Source organism: Lepeophtheirus salmonis, chromosome 3 (genome assembly GCF_016086655.4).
Source record: "Lepeophtheirus salmonis chromosome 3, UVic_Lsal_1.4, whole genome shotgun sequence".
Lineage (NCBI taxonomy): Eukaryota > Metazoa > Arthropoda > Copepoda > Siphonostomatoida > Caligidae > Lepeophtheirus > Lepeophtheirus salmonis.
This window is the reverse complement of record NC_052133.2, coordinates 46,239,469-46,264,443: the sequence shown is the minus strand read 5'-3', so window position 1 is coordinate 46,264,443 and position 24,975 is coordinate 46,239,469. Positions and strand designations below refer to the sequence as shown.

The following is a 24,975-nucleotide window of genomic DNA, read 5'->3' as shown; positions in this document are numbered from 1 at the left end:
GAAGGTGCCCAATTTACTTTCCATCAAATTAACAAATAGTTGGGCCTATGCCTCAATGAAAGGTCTTACTTGGCATAACCTGTTTGTTTTTATTTTATCATAATAGTTGTCTGTTTAGTTGCCAGCTTTTTGATTCAACAGTTTTATGTTTAGAAAATTTAATCTGTAGGATTTTGGGCATGTTAAAAAAAAAATAAACCGAAAATCAACATGGTTACCTTTAAAATTATTAAATTTCTTGGAGGAGAACAGCTTAGATGTCATTATGTTTCATTGGATGGTCTAAAAGAAGCTGTGTCGAGAGGGTGGAAATAAGGAAGTACACAAATATAACATTAATTTTTTGATAGAAAGTAGTGATGGGAAGATTAATTGGAAGCAGAGAATCGCGTGCTTTTTCTGAAATTGGAATCGGATCGTAAAAATAATGTTTAATTTCCGATTTTTATTCACTGTTATTTTACTATTTATTACTTTTCTAAGTTATGAAGAAAAAATCATTAAATATATCCGTCAAAATACAAAAAAAAGACCATGTGAATTTATGACCTCAGTCCTATAATTTTATAAAATATCGTAATAAAAAGTTCTAAAAAAAAGCATCATAAATTTTTACTAGAATTGCATCAGAATCGAATTCGGGAATTTTTACTAAAATTACTTTGGAATCGGCATCTGGATTTTTTAATCGTCCCATCTCTAATATAAATTGAGGATTATTCTTCAAAGAATACAATATTTAATATATATAAATTTTGAGAAAAAAACATTCCAGCTTGCTTTTGTGTTGACGGGCCACATATTGGAACCTTCAAACTTCAAAAATTATTGTTTATTATTGTGTGAGGAAAAAAGTTTGAAAATATCCAACAATTACTTAGTATTTTCAATATAGATTTCTGATTTACATATTTATTTTTATAATGGAAGAAAAACACTTAAATAAAATGTTGGATTTTAGTAAATGTTCAACCTCCATTGTAATAAAAAATACCATAGATTTTTTTAGAAATGATGATACTCTTGTGATCACAGAGCCACTTTTTAATAACATAATCTTTAGAAATTCTTAGTTCATTTTAAATGAAGAATCTTAGTCAGGTTCTCTTTGCTTTACGTTAAAGTTTATTTTTTATTTATTTTAGGCTTTTTTTTTCACAAATTAGATAATTTTTTTTCACAAATTACACAAAAATAATTGTTCAATTTTTTCATAATTTTCCTCAAATTACAATGTATATTTTAAATAAATGAATGCCATCACTAACATTTTATGCAAATTTGTTGTATAAATTAATAAATTGTGAAAATGAATTTTTAAATGTTTTTGTATCAAAAATGAATGATAGAAATCTATTAACAATTAGCCATTTAAGTTAGTTCATTTGAGTGTAAATCTAAATTAACTCAGGGTATTTCCCTGTGTACACAGCAAAGATTTCTTAGAAAGACACATTTTTTTTCCCGTTTCGGGCTTACATCTACACAAAGCGATAATTTTTGGAAACGGCTGCTATAAAGAGCGTTATAATCTGACAACACCATATATACACATCTTTTCATGTGGTTATATTGTTAAAAAAATTGACAATGGAAGATTGCGCTCTGTATGTAATTGCAGCATAAACAGGGATCTTTATTTATCTTCATTATTTTGTTCTTGAATCGATAACATATAAGTAAAAAGTAATCACTTGTGTGTGAAAGACGAATTATAAGACTGATGAATTGTCGTAGATTTATATTTGTAAGTTCATGTTGGACTCGGATAAGAATTGAGGATCGACATTGGAATAATTCCTCCCTATATCATTGCTAGATATATTGTGCGATTGGCGTTAATTTCCTAATTTCCTTTATCTAATAGTTTCTCTCAGCCAATCTAATGAAACGCCAGGACAACTAATCTGTTCTCTTCCTGAACATTCTTCAAATTGTCAGGGCGAAACGCTGTGATGTAAACCCTTTGAATCTTTTAGCTGGCCCTTTTTTTTGAATTGATAATTAGAAGAATGAATTTTCTTTTCTGTAGCAGTTGTCATTATTATGTAATTCCTGAGTAGTGAACATCGTTTCCTAAATATATTCAATAATATTCAAAACCTGATTGAACATTCCTCTGTACTGATAAAAGAGGAGTAACCACCTTATCAATTCTCGTCGATCCTTCACATTAGGTATCTCAAAAAGTATAGAATAAGCGATCTCTCTAATTCTACTGTTTGGATTATTGAGTAGAATAGTTAATGCTCCAGAAAATATCAAAGCATAGATTATGCATTTTAAAATGTAAGAACCTTATTACGGAGAAACGGACAGTTTTGAAACCTATAAAATTGGGGGAATTAAGAGGGATTTTATTAGAACAACTCCTCTCTATATTGTTAAACGATTAAAACTCCAAAATCTAGATTATGTCATTTCAACTTTGAAGCTTGCTAGAGATGTTATTTAATTTCATCATTCCCTCTCACCAAGATACTCGATGGTTTTCTATAAGATTATTCGCAATTTTAAATAGTTCAAAAGTGTAAAAACTGGGAAAGTTACTTGCTTGTTTTTTTGTTATTCTAGTTATTTTTTCTTAATACTATTTTATTGTTGTTACATCAATTTTGCATATCCTTGTTGTTAGCTATTTTTTGACATCGTTTTAAACACGTTTGTTTGAGTGCATTGTAGACTTTTGTTGTCCTTTTTTTCTAGGAAAGTAATTTTATACTAAAATGTTTATTTATATTTATGTAAAATACAACTTTTCTAGATAAATAAGGAGGAAAACACACCGAAAATACAATGAAATACACACAAGAGTAAAACTTTTTGATTGCTTTATGCAGAAAAAAAAATCATAATTATGCTCATAAAATAATTTAAAATTTGTTATACAAATTTCCTTGAACCATTACATATAAATCCAGGATGCATTCCGGACTCAATCCTAAACATTATTAATAGTAATTATTTTTGGCATGTTTATAGGAAATTTATCCATGTATCAATTGGGAAAAATTGTTACTTGGTTGTATAACCACAAAAAACCCATAGAATTGCGTCTCAATTTGGCATTAATAGTTTAGCGAATACATTTCCATACACAAATAGAGAGATATCCACCAAACATGATGTACAAAAGCGATCCATGAATATAGTCCATATCTATACTGAACGCCTCTCCCACAATTACATTGTAAGGTCCATCCATTTTATCGTCCAATTGGGTCTTCAAAAAAATATAAAATAATTATTATACATATTATTTTGCTCTAATATATCAATGATTAAGTCAACAATATTTTAGTATTTATAATTTTTTAGGTTCCAAGTTTAATTAATCAATGGTACTTGACACGTTAATCATGAATCTGTTGTTGTGATGTGAAAATTTTTTATTTTTTAAAACTCGTTTTTTTTGTTTATCAATGAGCTTAGAAAGCCTCTTAACGGATTGATATATTTTTTAAACCCATGTCAATTTTATGGGTAAAATTCTAAAAAAAAATATTTATTTTTTGTAAAATAACCACACCTGAAATAATATAAATGAAATCTGGTACCCCTGATTCCTGAGAGACAGCATATCAGCTGTCAATATTTGAATTTTTTGGAGAGGGGTGGAGTCATCAATCATCATCAAGCTGATGCAAAAGAAAGATCAGTGAATGTATCGATCCTCTAAATCTATGAATCCCTCTCGTTCATCACCATTGAAGTCATCATGATCATGTATTTACATCGATCAAAGAGTCCTTGAAGTTTATCAATTCCTTTTGCTTCCTAGACTCGGCCTTATTTACCGAGTAGTCCATTAAAATATGAAAACTTTGAATTTTAAACTTCCACAATATATATTTGATTAATTAGCGATAGAATTTCAACAAAATTAATACTATAAATAGATGTGTGTTTGAGCTCTCTTAACCATTTATATAACCGCCCTAAGATGCAATCATGCCTTTCATACGGAAGCGGAAGTCCTGGCACCTGCTGCGGATGTAGTAATTTGTTATGATGTTCCAGTACTGGCTGACAATACCTTTGAGGGCTTTGGTATTTAAATCACGGAGACTGCAGGCCTTCCGTATGTAATGCAAACAAAAGGTTTAGTCAAGGGAGTTGTCATCAGGACTGTAGGGGGACCAAAAGTGTCAAAAAAGACTTCAAAAGAACAAAAAAAAAAAACTCATTCAAGAGAGTCTGGCAACGGAAGAGATGAGTTACTTTTATTTCTGGAGTCCAAAGGGGACTCTTCAACCTTATAAGACTCTTTCCACCCACTTTTTTGATAGCTCTCTGGACAGTTTGGTGTAAAACCCCGAGATCTCTTGCATGGACCCTATGCACTGGATGGGATTGGCCCGTGATGTTTTCCTTAACTCCTCTGGCTCCAATTTGGCCTTTTTGGCGGAGCCCTTCTTCCTCTACAACGTTCGGACAACTGAGGGAGTAGGCGGTGGTCCTGGAGACGTCCACCTGCTTCGACAACGTGAATGGAAATTAGTCGATCACCTTCAAGTGTCATTTTCTCGCCTTGTATAAGTAAGCTAGAGAAATCAGATTTGTTTTGTTTTGTAACTTATTGTTTATGCTTCAATATATCGAAATATGAATTAACTTCAATCACTCAACCTTCATTAACTATTGAATTAGTAGTGTTCTGATTTCAATACACAATCCGGTAGTTTTTCAACGAGACATTAATGACGTAGAAACATTATTAAGTATGTCCCTACCATCCTTGGCCAGTGATCACACCAATTATTACAAGGAAACTAGCTATTGATAAACCTGCCTTTAGTGGTTGCTTTTTTAAACTTAAATAAACTGTTGAGTACATTAAAAAGAAGGAATGCCCGGCTATAACCATATAGGTAGTGCTGAAAAACGTGTGCATTTTTTAGCTCGCCCGTTTTATTTTGGAGTTGGAAAATTGAGAAAGCTTGTTTTGCTCAATTTGAAGGGAGTTATAGGAAGAGCAACTTCTCCGATTTCACTATTTGGATTATCGAGTAGAAAAGTTATTGCTCCAGAAAAGAAAAAATTGAAAAGCTCATATTGTGGAGAAACTGACAAATTTGAAACCTATAAACGTGGGGGAATTAAGAGGAATTCTCATTGCTGCAGCTGCTCGCTATACTGTTTTTACAGTTAAAATTCCAGAGGATAACTTGGAAGTTTGCTAGAGATCTAATTAAATTTCATCTTTCATTCTCAGAAAGATACTTAATGTTTTTCTGTGAGATCTTTCGTAATTTTAAGAAGTTGAAAACTTTTAGTCCGAAATAGTTTGCATGTTTTTTTTTTTTTCTTTTTTATGTTATTCTAATCATTTTTTGTTAATTTTATATTTGCTTTTTGAGCTTTTAAAAACTTGTTCTTGGGCTTATTGGTTAGTCATCGTTTTAAACGGGTGTATTGGAGTGCATTGATGTATTTTTTTTTTTTAGGAAAATAATTTTAAACTAAAATGTTTTTCTAGATGAATATAGAGATTAAAAAAAAGAAGAACACCTTCATTGACGTCATGAAGGATCGATTTTACATTTATATAGGACCGACAAGGGGGACTGGACTGTACGGTAGTCTTAAATAAGGACCAACACTAATTCTAACTCCTTGATGGACTCAGAGTAGAATTGAGGATCGACATCATAGTCATTCTAGCCAATGTACATGTTACTCTCCATCTTCCCATCCCGCTTTTGATTGCTGCTTTGTAATTGATCTAATTAAACATATTAAAGCTAAGCTGCTCTTCTCCAAACAGTCTTTAAATTGTCGAGCTTACCTAATTGATTTTCATTTTCCTTTTTTTAACATGCCCAAAATGCTCCTGATTAACATCATTACATATATATATACTATGCCTGTACAAGTTAATTAATAAAATATGTATGCATTAGTGTTGAGACTCGGTCCATCATCTATTTTTTTTTTTGTTCTGTCTTAAATGATTTTTCTAGACCAATTTGGACCAATTTTTCGTTCTAGACCGTGGCTCAATTTTTTTTGGTCTCACTTTGTAGACCAATTTCGATTCGGTGTCACGGAATGGACCGATTTTTTTCGGTCTCATAAATATATTATGAGAGACCATTTTTTTCTATATCGACTGTCATTCATTTTTTTTAAATCTTAAAAGTACACGATTAGTTCTATAACAAATACTGTATATATATTAGAGACGGATGGATCAAAATTCATACGAGCTATCTCTGTTTAAACTTTGTATAACGTCAGTGTACTTGAAAAAACATATGATTTCATGTTATAAACAATTTATCCGTAAAATCGGTCTAGACCGATTTTTTGGGATCGAACTAGACCGAATTTTTCCTTTGGACCGTTATAGACCGAATTTTTATATGGGACCGTTCCAGACCAAGTTTTTTTGTCGAACCGAATTAGTTGGTGGGGGGGTACGGCATCCCCTGCCCTTCCCTGCGGACGCTTTTGCATATATTTAAATGTTATCTCCTCAAGAATGAAATATTAATGATAACTATAGTTGCAAAGAATCGCGCTCGTATAAACGAGCACGATTATTTTTGTAGTTACAACCTGAACAGTGTTTATTAATATTTTCCAAAGTTATAATCATTATTGTTTAATATATTATGTTAAAATGATTGCAATTTAATGAAATTAATTTTGTCAAATAAATAAAAACCATGTCTATTATAAAGAAATGACCCTCAAGGTAAATGATCTTCTCTATGAAATTAATATTATCAAAAAAACAACTATTACTTTAGTAAATTATCTTAAGTACAACGCATTACAACTTCACATTGATACAGTTAATGAAATTTTCATTGATTGTACCTATGTTAGTTAATACTTATATGTGATCCCACCTTAATGACTTCATTGTTTTGTATTCAATATACATAATTGAACCGCAAATGGTGCATGCGTTTATTTTATTTTAGGTGAATTACAAATAAATTATTTAACAGATTGACTATAAAATGTTTTTTTAGATGAGCACGTATTGTATATATGCTTATAGTTATAATTTAGGGGTTCCCAAAACTTTTTCAATTAAGTACTACCTGAGGAAATATAAAGATCTCCAAAACCAACTTCAAAATTTTTGATAGATTTAAAAAAATAGGCCCCAAAGCTATAAAAAAGTAACGAAAAGAAGACCACATGTTCAATATTTATACTATGTAATGGTCGTTGCTAAATTATTAAAATAAAATAACGAAACGCAACTGTTAGCTTGAGGAGAACAATTGTGAAGAAGTCCATTTTCATATGACGTCACTTTGTTATTTTTCTTACTAACGTAGACTGGGAAATAATAATGAAAAATGATTCATGAAGCAAGAATCACACTCGAAAATAACTGTGGTGGAAATACAAATTATTTTATTCTTTGGGTTTTCCATTTTATTTTGAACATCCCAGCAAAGAGAAGAGGAGTTTTCAATTCTACATTTATGATTTATTGATTGTTAAATATAATATTTAATAGTATTGTACTATATCAATAATTTAAGATACAATAGTTAATAGTGCGCGTCTAAAACTGAACACTCCTTTAAATTTTACATATTCGTGATTTTATTGAGTTGAAACCGGCTTATACTTCGATGCAAGGGTCTTGACTAGTTATAAACAAAACTCCAGCAAAATCTAAATAGCATCAGTGGAACAACAGCCGATAATATGGAGAGACGTCGAGTCGAAATTTTGGAACTTTCCGCGCGGGGATAAACTTGCACTGAAATTGCCAAGGGTCTGAACTGCAGCCGCACCCCTGTTTACAGCATGGTAGCCAAAGAGACTCCTAAGGCGACACCAATGTTTAAGTCAAGGCCTCGAAGTTCGGACGAAAGCGTTGCTCCCGTGAAAAAGTATGTCGAGGACAAGAGAGGCAAGGTCACCGTCAGCGGCCTCTCCAGGGAGTTCAATGTCAGCAGAAGGAGCATGGACCGGCTAATTAGGAAAGATCTTGGCCCTAAGGTCTACAAGAGAACCCCTCGTCAAGCCCTCAAGCCTGTAGACAAGGAAAAACGCCTTGCAAGGTCGAAAATTCTTCTCAACAAGCTTAAGAAAAAGGCATCCCTCGCTTGATTGTTCAACGCTTGACTTCGCAGTGTTTGGGTGTTTAAAGGGGATGCTGTCGGGAATCCAATACAAGTTCAAGGACCAGCTGAAGTCTGCCCTCAAGAATGCCTGAGCCAACCTCGACCAGAGCTTCATTGCCAAGTTATGCAGCAAATTCCAGTCCAGGCTGGAGTTGGTAGTGGAGACCATGGGCCATATTGAATAGACATGTGTCTAAGACTCTCATCTTTCATGTTAAATAAATTAATTCGTCGACCACTTTAAAAATTACAGAATTATTTAACTATTTTTAAAAATTTCAGAGTGTTCAGTTTTAGACGCGCACACATGTATCACCAAGTATTAAATAAAAATTACCTCTTGTGGACAAAAAAGTCTATGTCCACAAATACTTTTGGGAGCTATTCATTACTTTTGCTACTTGGTTTAAAGCTTTAGTCGTGGTTAGTATTGTGTGAGTCCTTATTTATGACTGAAGACTAAAGTCTTGTCTAATTCACTCTTGGTCCCGTCTAGTTCAGCCTAAAACTTATAAAAAGTTGCGAACAGCATAAGAGAAAATTACGAAAAATGATAAAGTTAAGTCTGTTTAAAATTTTTTTGGCTTCACTTTGATCTTTTTTTGCTTATGAGCATAAATAAAGCCTAAATGAGAATATTTCAAATCTCTCATGTCATTTTTGCAAACTTGTAATTATATTTATTCCAATTTTCCTCCAATTGGTTCGATGGAGTTGAACCAATTAAGAAGAAATAAGCATTATAATATTACAATTACTCAATATCCATAATGATAACAGCTTTGTAAAATATAACACATTATGCAGGTTGCAACTCCAAAAAGTATCAATATATAACATTCAATAACTTTCCGAACCTGTTATTATTATTTACTAATTCTTGAAGAGATAACATTCAACTATAAAGAATTCGCTAGTGCATAGAAGACGAAAAATAACACTGAGGATTTGTAGGGTAAGTCCTTGTTGGAATTAGTGTAGAATTGATGATCGACAGCAGGATAATTCCTTTCTCCCTAGATACGATGTGGAATAACTCTTCAAATGGTCAGGATGTCCATATTGATTTTCGGTTTCGTTCATATTATTTTTATATACCGATAAGGGGGTGTCTTCTGGGGGTGGGTTGAAGGGGCTGTAGCTCTCCCCCCCCATTAAGGATTTTTTACTTTTTACTAAAAAATATAATATAATTTTTCAATTTATATTCTTTAAATTTTAATTTAAGTGAATAGCAATGGATTTTTAAAATTTTTCTCCAAAAAATTTAATGTTTGATATTTAACTTAATACAAACAGCTGTGGATTTTTGAAATTTTTTTCCAAAAAAAATAATTTTATGAGAATAGCTGTGGATTTTTGATTTTTTTTTTCTAAAAATTTAATTTTTCAAATTCTTTTCAAAAACTTTTAAATTTGTAGACTTTAAAAAAAAAAAAAATTCAAAAACCAAGTACCCCCCCTTTTCAAAAAATATATAAATATATATATAATCCTACGCAACCCCATGCGGAAAGTCATATTTTTACAACTCTAAATTTAACAACCTGTTCTTTTCTCACTCTCTACTTCGAATTCAAGTGGAAGAAATAGTAAAGCACTCACCCGACACATACCATGTTTAAGGGTCTAATTTAATTCATTATAATTGATGATATGTGTGGAATTATACAAACCAACAAAATAAATATTATTCTGCATTAATAGAAGATATGATCACGAAAAGTAAAGAACTCCCATAAACTTTATAATCAAAAGGGGTCAAAGGACTCAATTTATGAGAAACGACCCTTGTTTGCATGATAAATGTGTTTTTGTTGTTTCTTGCATGCAAATGTACATACATAAGTTATTACTTGAATTAAAATGTAATTATTGCTCCTTGGACTAAAGTTAGATTCTCCGCATAATCTAACAAGTTGGTCTTATTGGGAAAATGTATATAGGTGGGGTTGTAAATTGTAAGCATTTTTGGTATGTAAAACCCCCGAAGACTTAACATTGTGGTGGCAGAAGGGATTTTAGTGCCCAGTAATTCACAGGAAACTTGCCAAATGTTGGTAAAAGAAAGATTAGCAGTCCAGATTAATGGAAACAAAACCAAACACAAAAAAGGGACTCAGTTATGTGATTATTGATATTTTTCAATCTGTTTGTTTTTCTTTTCTGTTTTTCCTCTTTTCTTTTCATTCTTTAAATTTATTTTTGAAGTTTTCTTGTTTCTTAAGCTTAGAGTATTATTTTTGACGGAATTGAAAAAAGTTATCCTGTTATTTTTATTGATATTTTTACTTTTTCTTAACTTAAGATATCATATTATCTTTATTCATAATTGCAAAATATAGAAAGTGATGAATATAACAAGGATTAAAGATAGTTTGCCTTCCAAAATGCACTAAATGCTTGTGTTTCAAGATCTTGATGCATTTGTAGTACAAGAAGTTCCTATTTGCGCTGCTGGAGAGCTAAAAGTTCCTATTTGGTAATTATTGATTAGTGAAACTCAATAAGTAATTTATTCGAAAATGTGTCCTTATGTATTTCTTTTGTGAGCATGGAGTGAACATTCAATAACTCAACTTCATACGACATCATATACGATTTGTGGCCATTTTCAAAAACTTCAACATATGAGCTTATTTTTCTATAACTTTTCAATTGTAATACTATAATGTTTACTTTTACTAAAATCAATGCAACTCCATCGGACAAAATAAAGGAACATTTAAAAAATTAATAACAAACAAAGTATTCCGCCAATATTACATAAATGCTCCATAAAAATAAGTTACCTTTAGGGGTTCTCCATTGATGACAAGGTTTTGAATCACCTCTCTAGAGAGAGCACGAATGATTATGAATTACCATAAATTTTTATAGTTTTATAATTGTAAAATTATATGCTTTAAATTTCTAAAATGTCATAACCTGCCCAAATGCCAAGATAACAATTATTAGAGGTGTCCAAAGCAATGTTTAAAAACCACACCTGAAATGGGACTTTAAAAATAGGGTATCCTGTGATGTATTTTGTCATCTATTAAGTCTTAAATTAGAAAGATAATGAAGAAGCCAGTTCATTCCCAAGCAGCCTCTATTGCACTCATTTGCACATATTGCTACGAAAACAAAGTGAAAAGTCATTTATTATATAATGTGTATTTTGTCACACATTTTCAGTGCAAAAATATATGACTTTGTCCTTTTTTAAAACTCGTTTGTAATTTAAAAACATATTTATTTAATATATACGTTATCTATGATGATTAAAGAACTATGATGATAATACAATTTATTTAATTTATAACTCAATTTCGATTTTTAACTAGTACAACTACCTTTGTCTCTACGAGTACTATGATAAGATTTTACGAGTCGTACTCATATACAATTTTTGAAAAAAACTACTCACTAGCAAAGTTAATAGAACTACAAGGTTAGACTATCATGTAATCGGGCCTGCTAGAATATTCAATCTGAGGTACTGACTGCTAGGCAAAACAGGCAGATTTGGACACAAAATGCAACCACTTATAGGTTATGACGTCAATACTGCTGGAATTTTCAATTTAATGTATTGTACCGCCTGCTGGTCAAGAAAAACAGATTTTGACAAAACACACAACCACTTATCTACTATGACGTCAATATTAAAAGTGTGATGGAAGTCAAACATCAGTCGTACACGCGTTATGGTAAACCTTGTACTTCTATTAACCTTGCTCACGAGTATAATTTCTTATAGGTTCACTCAAGACATAGGTTTGCATTCCTGTTGTTCGGTTTACCGATACTATAGCTGTACCGGGGTACTAACGCATTTAAAACGGTGCTAAATTAATATTAAAACCGTTAATTGTAGCTTCATTACGTGATAAGGATATTTAACAGACCATGATATAACCCTGAATTTAAGAACTAGATCGCCTCCTAAAAAAATTCCTATATATAACTGTAATAAAAGTTTTCTTGTATTAAAAAAAGTCTTCAAATCTCTAAACTAGGCCCTCGCTACACACAGCAAAAATCCTATAGACATTTCTGGGAGCGAATATAGTATTATCTTTTTGATATTTTTAATCAAAAAAGTATGAATATGTATATACCAATTTTGATGCATAAGCCGGTAAACAAATATTTATATCGTTACTAGGGCTTTGAACAGTCTGAAATTTCAGGGCGTGTCTGAGTCTTGAGTCTGACTGAAACTTTAAACTGATTCCCCATTCCGACTTGAAATTTAACATCAAGTCTCTATTCTAAAGGGAATTTCAAGTCCAAGCCACACACATGGATATGTATATTCGTAATTTGTCTATCAATCTTGATGAACAATGCTCTACAAAAATATGAACAAACACTCTTTTACTCTCTTAAGTGGTTCACACTCCACATACAAATGAGTATATGAGTAATAAACACTTAAGTAAAATAGCTTTGTTTTTCATAAAAACAGAGGGTAAACATTATCTTCAAAACTAAACATTTCCATTTCATTATGTACATATATTTTCAAATACTATGCACAAATAAACAACAAACAAGTATTCACGTATCCCAGTTTGCTTTTAAGAAAAGGATTGTATTCCGAAGATCACAGTACTCTATCTATGCAACTACCTTTTAGTTTCGAAAAAACGTAGATATTTAAATAAAAACAGACTATTCATAATCAGACTGACGGGGGGCTTACTTCACTTTTATGAATAATACAAAATAGAAAGATGAACCAAGAACTCACACTAAATTCAGACGAGTCTTAAAAAAATATAGGAAACCGGTGATTCCACGAGTCCGGGTCCATAACCTTGATCGTGACAACACGAATTGATAAGTTGGGTCAAATTTTGGTATTTTTAAAATAAAAGCAGCTCCTAATTATTTAGTCAAAAGCAAAAATTGTTAGAACCGTCTACCACATGTCCCTTAGAGCGGTTTGATTTTCAGCTTTTTTCAAATTTTGATTACGGCTAGTGCAAAAAAGCTGTCATATAGTATGAAAATTACCTATGCAAATTTGCATTGCCCTTCGAGGTCATCTTTAGGTTGTACATCTAGATCAAATTATGAAAAAAGGCAAAAATTCTTTACTTGGTAAATAGAGATACTCAGAAGAGATTTTTAGTTATTTTGCATGAATTATTTTGGTATCCATTTATCTAATATAAAAAGTACAACCCGAGTTTTTAATTAAAATCTTCTATGGAACAAAAAAGAAAGAGAAAAAAGTGAGGAACATTTGATGATCCGCATATAGTGCGCATCATTATTTTATATTTTAAGAAAGGAAATATCAAAATTTTCTTATGTTATTCTTTTTTTTTACTCCATAGAGTAGCATTTATAAAAAGATTTCACAAATATTTTTATAAGTTAGAATAATGTCTATCATAATTAATAAATGCAAATAATGATTAATGCTGTATTTTAATCTTCATTGAAGAAATATATGACTTTTGTCTCCTTACAAACTTTAGACTAGATGTGTGTCCTAAATATGATCTCGTAGGAATATGAAATTTAGCATAGGTTTATTTCCTTACTGCATGACAATATTTCCAAACTAACCCTAATCGAAATTCAAAAACAGTTAAAAAACAAACCGTCCTAATGTCTGTCCTAATTTTCTAGGATAAAATAAATTAATTGATATTAAAACTTGTATCAAATATGTGTGTGGTATGTAATTTTAGGATATATTATATTTTAGAAAGCACAGATATATATTTTCCTTTCAAACATCAATCAAATTCTATAAATACTCATTAATAATAAGAGAGCTCAAAATTACTTTCATAGAGGCATTTATAAGTATAATATAATTCCCCAAAGGCTTTTTGGAGGAATCCAACTTTTATTAAGATTATTTATCCAAAAGAAAAAGTAATATTTTCATATTTTATTTATATTTATTTATCAGTAAATATTTGATTTCCCTTACATGATAAGATTTATAAGTAGCAAGAATAAAATAGTTATTATGTATAGTTAAGTATTAGTATTGTTCGGTACAATTATAATGGTACTATAGTGGAACCGGGATCAGGGCCGTTACTAGGATTTATTTTTTGGGAGGGGCTTTATTACAAATAAGCTTTTTTATTGCAAAGTTGAACAAATGGCCTTTTTAGGCAAAATTTGCCAACAGTGAAATTTTAATTTCTCGTCTGAAGTATGTTTAACAAAGGGGCTCTTCAAGGACGAGGAGGCAATTTGCAATGCATTTAATGTTGAAAAAACTGTAGTGCATAATATCAGGGACTGCAACTTCCTAAGGTATTTACTACAATAAATTATCCAGGGCGCGGAGTCCAAATTGAGGAAGGAAGCTGTCGAACAACGAACTCTTGTATGTTTTTGGGGGAGCTAGCAATTTTGAGGGAGTGGCCTCATAATTTATTCGTAAATTACAATGTTTAGTATCTAGAGCTGGTGTTGGATCGGTTCTAAGATCATACATTTATGACGTCTACTTGACGATTTAAATATTTTTTTGAATGGGGAGGGGGTATTGGATATTTTGGAAGAAGCATGAAGGTCACACAAAAAGTGAAAGGGTTACCCAAGAAGTACCAAAACATTAATCTATGATGTCAAGGCTGCAACAAGAAAATCCATTCAATTAAATTGGCGGGTTATTAATTATTAAAAAACTACAACCAATTTAAGTGAGGGATATATCAAACATTAACAGGGCTAAAAATTTAGAACGTACAATCGAAGTGGGTCTCCAGTTTTGAACAAAAAACGGACCGGGGGTAGTTTTGAAGGCGTTATAAATGTGGGGCCACTAATCAGTTTCCCCCTCTTTCCTTCTTTTTTTTAATCTTTCCAATCTTTATTACGATTCTATGGTCATAAGGATCAAAACGTCGGTACATCAGTTCTAATGTCTTACCTTTCTTTATAGATATTTTTCACTTATAGCTAGGATTGAATAATATAAAAACGCAAAAATAGCTAAAATGATAAGGAGCAATCCTAGAATTGACAGGCCTGCAGTCTTTTTAATTTTTTTAGACCGATCAAACACTATATAGATCCCTATATGACAATATTTATCACACGAGGAGTTTTGTTCATGCTGCTCTAAACAAGTTTGTATCGTCACAATTGGTCAAGAAGACAGGTTAAGAGGAAGAGAATAAAATTGACTATCCTTACCGATGTAAAGGCGTAAAGGTAGAGTTCTACGATTAAGAATTTCTTTACCAAGCATCGGATTAAAAAACTGGACATCTCTTCTCCCCGTCTTCATTCTCTTCTTTTATGACTTAAAATGTTATATATAAATTAACTTTTTAATATTTCATATTATTCATAGTTTACTTCCAAATATTATCTAATAACTCTTTATTATTTTTTATCGTTTAATCTATAGATTATGATTTTATTTTATGAAAACAGTACATGTATCTATTTTCTTATATTTTAAAAGTGAATAAAGAATAAGTTAAAAAAAGAAGAATATTATTAATTTCAAAAATTGTGGGGGAAAAAAAAGACAAAAAACGTATTCTTTTCGATAAATTTGACAACATGATTTTAGTCTAGGGAGAGGGTATTGCATCCCTCTATCCCTTAGATATTGATGCATTTAAAATGGTATCATACTAAATTTCTATAGGAAAAGGTATTTGCAATCTGGATTCTTTAGCTTTTTATTTCAATCTAAATTAAAATTGTAAAAGAGAATATTCCTACTAATGATATTTATATTTACATATATGGGTAATATTATTGCAGCTTATCATTGGACCCGTATTTGTTATTTTCTACAGCTGTTATCATTATTTTTGTAGACATAATAATACATATAAAGTAATGACTAGTGATTGAAAGACAGAGAGTAACACTGATGATCTGTTACGGAGTTATATGCAAAAGTCCTTGTTGGAGTCGGAGTAAAATAGAGGATTGATATAGGAGTGAGTCCTAAATAAGGAACAACACATCACTAATTGTATTTCCTTTTTTAAGAAAAAATGGACTATGTTTTGAGTGCTTAGCGACTGTACTTTGCTTATTAAATCATTAAAATATTTGCAAAAAAAACAAAACAAAACAGGCATAAGTCAGTCCACTCCAAACGACTCAAAAATTAGAGCAGTAAGATTCACAGTTGCAATACATTAATTTTACGTACACAATTTTTCAATCCTTGATTTAGATTCTGCTAGATGGCACTTGTTCGTTTATAACCCTGCAACTTTCAGATTATACATTATTACAAGTTCCTAACTTTTTTTTTTGATTATAGTTGTTTAAAAAGTATCAAATTGCTACGGGATCATTTTTTAATATTCATATATTTCTTAAGATATGATTGAATCACTGTATTCTTAATTTTTAGGTACCTATACAAAACGTCGACTATAATTTAATAATAATTTTCTCACTGATAAAGGAAGGTTTAGTGATTATTTTTTGACATTTTGCGTCATCTCGCCATTATGAGAGAGCAAGAAGCAAAAAGTCAGTTAATCTCAAATATCCTATATGCTGAAGTTGAGGTGGAGAGGATTAATGACATTGTGAAGTGTTCTAGGACCCTGGTTTTCAAAGTGGCCAAGATAAAGAATGATGGAGAATACTTCTCAAGGAAAACAGGAAGTGGAGGGTACAATTTAAAGAAGGATCGGGAGTTCCTGAATATCTTGGAGAAGAAGATGAAGGAAGACCACAGCAAATCGATGAATCGCCTCCCCGACAAATTCTCCGTGGCTACTAGTACCATCAGGAAGTTCGCGAAGGGTGATTTGGGATTTTCCTCATATACGAGGATCCCATGGCACCTTTTTACAGAGATCAACTACTTAATAGCAATTCAAAAGCCACGTTGTAAGGTTTAATAATCAAGAAACCCCTTAATCATTACGTCAAAAAAATAGTCACCTACTTTTTCCAACTTACATGGTGAACCGATCCTTAGTCTTTAATGCTACAAAACACAGTACATGTTATGTTAATATCTAGATACCTTTAGTTGATAGGAACAGCTTCAATGGTGGTGGCTCAATTAAACAAAACTTAATAACTGATCCTATTACCTAGGTGTAGCTAGAGCTGGTCGCATGGTGCAGAGTGTTACTCCATAAGTGACTGTTAGATTTTGTTACTTAAGAATGTTAGTCTCAAAGTTTGGATTATTTATACCTTACTAAAAGAAAATGGCACTATTTATATAAAAAAACAAAAAAAATGTTACGAATGGATATAAATACTACTTTCTAAGTAATTAAATATCGACATGGGTTCCGAAAAGGTATTAAAAACATAATATTATTTTCTAAAAGTCATTTGATATACTCGTATATGACAAAAAAAGTTTATAAGGAAAGGGCCCTTATTTGGAATGAGTTGGAAATTCAAAAAAATATATTATCCTCTTAAGTGGGGTTGGAACCATAAGGACCAAAAGTCCTTGGAGATAAAAAAAATGCTATTTGTTTCAATTTAGTCCCTTCTGAAAAAGTTTAAGCTCTAAAATTTAGAAAAATTAGTTTTTGTCTTTTCTAAGAAAATTGTTCGTCTAATATGACATTTATAAAGAAGAGGCAAAACTTTTCAGTCAAAATTGTCAAAAAAATCCAACAGCCTAGCCCCTGCCCCCAAAAAGTAATGCAGATACCTCTGATGACGTCGCTATTATATAGTTTGACCTCCTACTTGAATATACATTCAGGCGACGGTGACCTCCCCTTAGAAAAATGAGAGATAAATCCTAGGCCCTAGGGAAAACTGTTACATACAATAAGGTCCTGTCACCCAGTTGTCACATTAAATAATTATGTCATTCATTGAACTTTTTAATTGAATTGATTAATTAAATTCTGCGAGGGGTAGGGAAAAAATAGCATACGTCACACGGAATAATGATCTAGTAGCGCCATCTGTTGTATTGAAAAAATAGCATCTTGCCATGTGACATACGTTCACGTAGTCAAGGCAATTTTCTCAAGCCAACAGGCCACTTTGTTTCTGTATCCGAGAAATTCCAACCTGGAGATTCCCCTCCCGTGAGTTCCTACATATATATATCAACCAATTTCAAATAAAAAGACAAAAAAAAGTGAGTCGATTTTTTGCATATCCATTTTCTATTAACATTGTGTTTTCTGCATATTTTCTAAATTAACAGTCAATATCAATATGAGATAATTAAAAAAGACATAAGCATATAACAATTTAAAAAAAAAAATTCTAAATGCAATATGATGAGCAATAACTCGTAAATAATCAACATTTTTACAATTCTCATAATCATTAAAATAGTCACAATACGTTGGTTAAAATCAAGATATTGTCTTCTTTGAACAGGTGGAGGATGATTTGAATGATGTCTATGCGGATAAAGTGTTCTTCATCCTTTAAAAGTTTGTGAAACTTCCAGAGAACTGGATTGCATGAAACAACTTTCGAGGAAAACCGAGTCTTTCCTTCCAAATATTTGTTTGTCCGTGGTAATCCTTCGTCCATTTTATTGAATATATTCTACAATTTGATGGAAAATATAAGACTACCACTATACATCTATGTCTACAAGAAGGATTTGTCTACTGGTTTGAATGTATATTGTGACGAAAAGGCTACCAATGTAAGGAGACATTCAAGATCATCAAAAACGATGAATTTACTGAACAAATCAAGGATCATACACACGCTCCATCACAAACTGAGGCAACTGAGGTGACTAATATGACAGCCAATATTAAGAGAAATGCTCAAGTAACATTGGATAATTCACAGCAAATTATATCCACAGAATTAAGCAACGTAAATGATGATGTTGCTGCTAATCTTCCTACAATTGAAACGATGAGAAGAAATATCCGAAAAGTTAGGGAAATAAATGACTTACCCCCGAAACCATTTAATAGGCAAGGTGTAATATTTGAAATTGGTTTATTAATATAGGTGGGAATTCACCGGAGGGGAATTTTCTCCAGGTGAATTCTCCAGAAATTTTTCGGGAATCCTTTGTTTCATGCGTACAAAATTATTAAAAATAAACCATCCACCTATACTCTAATCCAGGGATTTCCAACACGTGGCTGCATTGCTTAAGGATATCTTTTATAAAAATAATGCAATTCAATCAAATAATCTAGCGGTACAAAATTTTGAAATTTTCCAAAAATTGAAAAACCAAGCCCACCAAAAATATTATCATTCAGACGCCTGCATGATTTTCCTTTTGAAGCAAATTAGATTAATTATAATTAGATTTGGCTTAAATTTGAAATAAATTTCTATTTAATAGTTTATGAAGCTATTTTTCATGAAATTTAATTTAGTAGGTTCTGTGGCCTATTAAAATATATAAAGTGACAATGTGGCCCATTATATTAAAAGATTGGGCATCCTTGCTCTAACCCTTCTGCAACCCAAATCCCCACTTCCTACTATACATGCATTTAATTACATACTTTTATTCGTTGAGCAGCTGCAGAGTTGTTCCTCTCAAAGGACGATTTCTCAGCTGGAGCATGTTTCTCACAAGCAATTTGACATATTTCTACCATTTCCTTGCGCCGTACATCACAAACAATATCATCTTTGATGAGAAGTGCATAGTTGAAACGATTCGTCAAAGAGTTCTCATTATCTGGATCCTCAGCTCCTTCCTCCCCTCCAGGAGAACGGCTCCTCTCTGTGTTTTCGTTCCCATTGATCTCTAAGCCTTGGCTGCTCATATCGTACTTGTTAACTTTTGGTGGTCCACAAGGAGGAGGAGAAATAAAAAAGAGGAATGAGGAGAGGTTTTATTATTGTTCAAGTTTTATTTGTGTATGAGGTCACAAAATGTGTATTGTAAGTTGTAACTGCGGTTTTTTTCTTTTCTTTTTCTTCGTTTGTTTGGAAGAAAGGGTAAGATATGTGTGAGGAGCTCATTTCGAAGAACAGTTATTTCCATATTTTTAAATTTATTGCATTTATATAACTGCTTAATGGTATAAGTACATCGTAAACCTTTTTTTTTTGTTTCATGGTACACTTTTTGCATATAATGTGCACAGATAATTTATGATTTATTCTAAAACCAGTTACCTAATTCTCTTTCAATTTTGTTCCAAAAGCAGTAGTATACATGGCGAGGATTAAGTTTTTGAAGATATGTTTCAGTTTATAAATTCATTATAAATGTATTTATTAGCATACATTTTTGTGAAAATGATCGAATTATAATATCGATTAATTTAATAATTTTTTTCTTAAAAATAGCCACACTTTTCACGGATTATATTGCAGATGCGAAAAGGAACTTGGTCAGAGGAAGATATTGGCCCATTGTTTGAATGAAAGGCACACATCAGAGTGTCTTTGGGGGGGGTGACACTTGATACAAGTCCTGGCCTCTAAGATGGATCACATAGTAAAGTCTATAGGATTCAGGTCAGGGCTGCTAGGAGGTAACATATTTTCCCACAAAATCCCTTTAAATTTGCTTTTTACTAGTCTTGTACACTTTTTGTAGTGTGAAAGGATCTCCTGTCTTGGCTGAAGATGTAAGGGGCATCACCAAATGTGTGTTGAAGCCAGGAAAGGAACTTTTTGAAAATAGTTTATGGACGTGTTGATTGATCTTCACAACCTCTTGACATGCCAATGGGCGGCTTCTGGCACCCTAGGAAATAAGTGGTGCTCCTGAGGGATGCTGTCGATGTTATTGCCTAAAAGAAGGTGATTTTGGGTGTTGTTGATGGTATCAACGGCGAACAACTTTATCTGTGCTACCTCTGCCTAAGTGCCTCTTCCTCTCAGTCATGTAATCCGAGCAAAGGATGACAATTTTGTTTTTTCTAAATTAATTAATATTACCATTTGGTCATTTTGACAAAATTTTATATTAATTAATAAATTTATATTGAATTTATAAACTAAAACATATCGTCAGGAGCTTATTCTTCACCTGTATTCCAGTGTTGTGATGTTCCATTGATTAAAATTAGAAAGCCCACTCTCAGATTGGCTCATCGAATGATTCATTTTAATGGTATTTATTACAGTCCAAACCGTTCATGTTGTATAGAAATAACTGCCTTTGAGATTAAACACATTTTTCGGTTGCTCAATTATCATCGTTACCAATCACTTTGTTGAGATACAAACTGGTATAGAATGCACATGCTCAAAACTTGTAGATCGGAAATACATTTCTAAAATATTAAACATTTGTAATGGATGACTGAACTCTCTTAACTTTCTCAAAATTAGAAAAAGTGGAAAAAACTGATTTAGGAAATGAACTTATTTTGAAGTCTATCACTACAAAATATTCCTTTCAAGTTACCCCTAGAAATATGTACATTTACATAAAGGCTTGGTTTATAAGCACACACAAAAAAATGTGAACATTAGGGTGGTTTGTATCTCAGCTTTTTTAGAAACTAACTCGATTTTTGTTTGTGGGAAAAAGTTTTCAAGTGGTAAAAAAAAAAAAAAAAAACTCAACACTTATGAAGTAAAAAAACTAATTGGGATTTTCTAATTGTATTTCTTTAATATTTTTTTTATGATGACGCACCATATTTGCAAAATTCATTGTTCTAAAATGTCATATTTACGTCGTATATCTCGATCAAATTTTGAAAAAGGGAAACATTTTTTATTTATTTAATAAAGGGACAAAATATAGAATTTAATATTTATTTTGCATAAAACCATTTTGATAGACATTTTTTCTTAACAATAAATAATATTAATAAAGTTTTTTTTATTAAATGCAGCAAAAAGGGAGATTAATAATGTAATTTTTGTTTCATGATCCACGTATAGCGCACATCTTCTTTTTCAGGAAGGAAATATAAAAAAATAAGTTGAAAACTTCCGTCCGTAACTATCTATCTTTGCTGCATAGGGCAATTGAATGTAATACATTATTAATACTTTTCCGAAAGTGGAAAAATGTCTATCAAAAAGCTTTTATGCAGAAAAAAGGAAAAATACTTTATATTGGTCTTTATTGACTAAATAAATATTTTGTATTTTTTTCAAAATTTGATAGTGATATACTTCTTTCGAGAAGTGATTATTTTCTTACCACAAGACAACTTTTCCGGACTAGCCAATATCGAAATTCTAAAAAAGGTAAAATATAAACCATCCTAATGTATTTATACATATAGAATGAAACAAAAGTTAAGTCGAACAGGAACACACAACTCCCACAACTTCAAGTTAAACTTCCGCAAACTTTTATTCGTGTTTTTTTGTTCCCTTCTATTATGTGCATGGACGCAGAGAATAAAAAAAGACTGAAAAACTTTGACCGTTTTTTTATTCTTTCAATGCAGCCTTTGTTTTTAAAATTGAGTTTATAATTAAAAAAGATAATTATACTCTTATACAAAAAGTTGTGGTCATAAGGGGAACACATTAATTGACTTCACACAACTAGAAAAACGTAATTTTTATGATTTTTTTAATGTTTATTAGTAGTAACTAGAGGTAGTACTCAACAATTATTCCGAGTTGTTAGACGTCGACGGAAAGACAAACTTTGCTTCAGTGATATATATTTGCTTTATTGATTTAGCAAGGGATTTATTACACTATGAACACTTACTAATTCAATAGTTAATGAAGGCTGAGCAATTGAAATTAATTTATATTTACATATATTAATGTATAAACAAAAGAAACCTGAGCTCTTTAGCATACGTTCAAGTTTAGAAAATGACCCTTGATCGACAAATTTCAATTCGCGCCCTCCAAGCAGTTGGGGGTCTCCAGGACCACCGTCTACACTGTCAGCAAGTCCACTACGTCGGAAAGGAAGGTGAGCTCTGTCAAAAAGGCCAAACTGGACCCGGAGGAGTTAAAGAAAACACACCAGGCTAATTTTCTCAAGTCCATGAGAGCCCATGCAAGAGGTCTTGGAACTTCACATCAGAGAGCTATCAAAAAAGTGGGTGGAAAGAACCATGTGAGGGTGGAGATCCCGCTTTTGACACCAGCAATAAAAGAAACCTACGTTGCAAAATTCTTTAAATGAATGAGTCTTTTGAGTTCTTTTGAACTCTTTTTGACACTTTTGACCCTCTACATCCACGATGACAACCCCCTAGACAACATCGGGAGCGGGTACGTATCGTGGAGATGATATGCAGTGAACCTCATCTAAACATCGAGGTTCTCTAACCCACTATCAGCCTGTACTGGGATGCCATAACAGAGGACTACATCAAACGAGGGTGCCAGGCCTTCCGCTGCCTGGAAGTCATCATTGCATGTAAGGGCGTCTTCTTTAATTATTTCAGAGCTCAGACACGCATTTATATTTAGTATTAATTTTGTTGAAATTCTATGGTTAATTAATAAATTATATGTTGTTGAATTTTAATGTTCAAAGTATTCAGATTTTAATGGACCACTCTATAAAATAGAGTTTGTAAATAGGCAGGCTCGTGAGTGCATTTCATATACCTCGCTAAAATAAAAATAAAAAAGCCAAAAAAATTGACAAAAATGTGCATTATTTGCTGGAATTTATGCATTTGATGTTGATATTATTACTCTAAATTATATTTTTATTGTTAAACTTACATGCACTACACAATAATCGCAGGTGGGGATGAATCAACTACCAGTAATTATTTATATTGGTGCTATGTAATATTCTGTTTCTTTCATCACATTCCTTTACATCAAGCAACAATACCTCGTGGCTAAATTATTCACGACTAAAATTAATCCAATGACAGGTTTCAGGGTTCTCTTGTTTGATCCGATATAAGCTCCAATCTATGGAATTATTGTAATTTATTGGGTTCTATAGGCAATGATGCTCATCGTGAAGGAATTTGGGAATGCTGAAAAAAAAATACCGAAAATCATCATGGGAAGCCTGACAATTTAAAGAATGTTCTGGAGAAGAGCAACTTAGTTTTCAATACGTTTCATTAGATCATCTACAAGTATCTGTGACAAGGGAGAGGGGAAGAAGGAAATAAACAATGACATAGGCAAGACTCTCCGTTTTGTACGAGAACACACAAGTGTTCACTCAGGTTTTGAGTATAATTGACTGTAGTAGAAAATGAATTTCACTCTTTAGGAGTTAAATAATAATGACGACAGTCAGAAAATAAAAATCACTTTTCAGTTTACAACCCCCAGAAAACGGGGGAGCTAAAAAATACTGCAGATTCTCATTACTGTCGATAGAACTCAATGAGAGGGACTTCTATGATAAAATAAATTGTATTGTTAATGAATAAATTTCAATAGAGGAAGGTTATTAGACATTTAAGGATATACTATGGTATAACACGTGTATGACTGATGTTTAACATCCACCACGCTTTATAATAGCGACGTCATAGAATATGATTGGTGGCATATTTTGTCAAAATCTGTTTTTTTGCCCAACAGTCGTTACGATACATCAAATTGAAAATTCTAGCAAGCCCAATTACATGATGGTGTAACCTTGTATTTCTATTAATCTTGTAACAGAGCTCTTTTTCCTCTGTCGACTTTGCTTCTTTGAGTATCTCATATAGGTGTGTCTTTGTTAAAAGTGCGATCGTGCTCAGCACTTAATCTCTATTTTTTATTATGGTGGATAGCAGGATATTAAGATATTAGTAAAAATTTAAAAATAAAGCCCAAGTTTCATTGGTGTATCCAAGAGATAATATCTTCGTCGCATTTTGAGTAATGCCCAATAACTGTTAAGAACTCATGCTATATGTAGAAGATAACTCCCCAACAAATCTTCCGTATCACTCTCCGTTTAGAATTTGTTGATCTTAATTGTATCACACAATGTTTCCTTCGAAAATAAACAGAAAAACCGCACAAAACCATTTGGTAGCAAGCCAATTCTTCTCAACTGTGGAACAATTATTTAATAATTGTTGGTAATCAA

General features: G+C 31.9%; 1 protein-coding gene across 3 annotated transcripts in view; it reads right to left on the bottom strand.

The window, feature by feature from the left end:
• Positions 1 to 2,722: 2,722 nt before the first annotated feature.
• Positions 2,723 to 24,975, bottom strand: part of LOC121113955 (dynein axonemal light chain 4-like) — a 35,008-nt gene continuing 12,755 nt past the window's right edge. For 2 of the 3 annotated variants that reach the window (XR_011779447.1, XR_011779446.1), the window contains one exon: positions 2,815 to 3,223. Coding sequence is in view for 1 of the 3 variants with exons in the window: in XM_040707767.2 (XP_040563701.1) it covers positions 3,077 to 3,223; positions 19,529 to 19,795 (414 nt within the window). In the remaining 2 variants the exon portion in view is untranslated. Of the gene's footprint in view, positions 3,224 to 19,528; positions 20,038 to 24,975 lie in introns of those variants that run through there. The other variant, XM_040707767.2, reaches the window with a different exon arrangement.